The sequence below is a fragment of the Myotis davidii genome, unplaced genomic scaffold (assembly GCF_000327345.1).
Source record: "Myotis davidii unplaced genomic scaffold, ASM32734v1 scaffold211, whole genome shotgun sequence".
NCBI classification, from domain to species: Eukaryota; Metazoa; Chordata; class Mammalia; order Chiroptera; family Vespertilionidae; genus Myotis; species Myotis davidii.
Genome location: NW_006282523.1, coordinates 539,568 through 540,843, shown reverse-complemented (window position 1 = coordinate 540,843; position 1,276 = coordinate 539,568). Strand labels below are relative to the sequence as shown.

The following is a 1,276-nucleotide window of genomic DNA, read 5'->3' as shown; positions in this document are numbered from 1 at the left end:
TCAGCAGAAGAGCCAGGCCACGCTGGGCCACCCTGTGGAGACCTCCAGAGGAAACCCTTTCCCCCTTCGCCCCATCGCTCCTGCGGCCAGAGCCCAAGCTCTGACGTCACCACAGGGAGAACCTGGGACAACTTTGTCCTCTGTCTGCACTGCTCCCGGCTGAGTCCCCGACCTCTCTGTCCTCAGACACGGCGGGGCCGAGGCAGGAGGGCTCACAGCGCAGAGTGGGGGGCGAAGGAGGGGGTGCACAGAGCGTGTCCTCCCACAGGCACCGCCTTTTAGGAAACGCTGGAGTACAAACCATTAGCCCCACACCGAGAAGCCGTGGGGATTCATGTCCCAAGGTCATTCTGATTCTCAGTGAGTCATCAAGAAAACCCACAAGGCAAACGTCGGGGCAAGGGTTTGAGATGAGACCACACAACACCACGCTGGCAGGGCCCGCACCCCTGCCCTGCGGGGTCTGCACGCTGCCACCTCTCGCTGGGCGAACCCAGAGCAATTTTCTGTGCTGATAGGATACGGCAACATGGGCCATGAATATTTAAACTCTTTCAAATTCCTCAGGGTAATGGGAAGTTTCCCACCGCGGTCCATCCATCATCCATTGTGTGCCTAGCAGACAACGCGATTGTGTGCTGCGGGCCGAGAGGCGTCACCCGCGCCATGGCGCCCATGCTGGGGACCAGGTTACCTTCGGAAGCACAAGTGCTCCACGTGCATTTAAAATGGAATTCTGCCGCTCAACCGGACCAAGAAAACCACAAAGGTAAGATGTACTGTGGGTTCTCACACTGCATTGATATTCGTGGCAGGGAGGGGGCCAGTTATGGGAAGAGCAAGGCATGTGCCCGTTTTCAGAATTACTCAAGGTTTCGCTTTCTGGTCATTAGAAAGATGGAGGCAAAAATGAAAAAAATCAGAAAACATTGGCCCTGTGAGCCTCGGTTGGCTGGGGAGGGTGCCACAGAGGCGGGCGGAGCCCACTTACCAGCGCAGGGCGATTTTGATGGGGGTGGTGAGGCAGGAGGTGAACAGGTCGGCCGGGAGGTCAGGGATCATGGGCAGGAGCTCGCTGGCCTCGCAGGCGGCCAGCTGGATGCAGTTCTTCATGGACGGGGGTAGGGGCATCTGGGCCAGAGGGTGGTTGGGGTTGATGGCCGCGACCTGCAGAGAACACGAAGGAAGGCTGTGACGTGATGTGTCCGACCGGGGAGTCTCAACTCAGTTCCCTGTTGAAGAAGGTCCCCCGCCACCTGCCGACCACGCCTCTTAC

The 1,276-nt window shown here is 58.7% G+C and overlaps 1 protein-coding gene across 1 annotated transcript in view; it reads right to left on the bottom strand.

Annotated features, from left to right (window-relative positions):
• Positions 1-1,276, bottom strand: part of RPTOR (regulatory associated protein of MTOR, complex 1) — a gene marked incomplete at its 5' end in the record, with an annotated part of 106,061 nt that overhangs the window by 62,699 nt on the left and 42,086 nt on the right. The window contains one exon of the mRNA XM_015559764.1: positions 992-1,167. Coding sequence (XP_015415250.1) covers positions 992-1,167 — 176 coding nt within the window. The remainder of the gene's footprint in view (positions 1-991; positions 1,168-1,276) is intronic.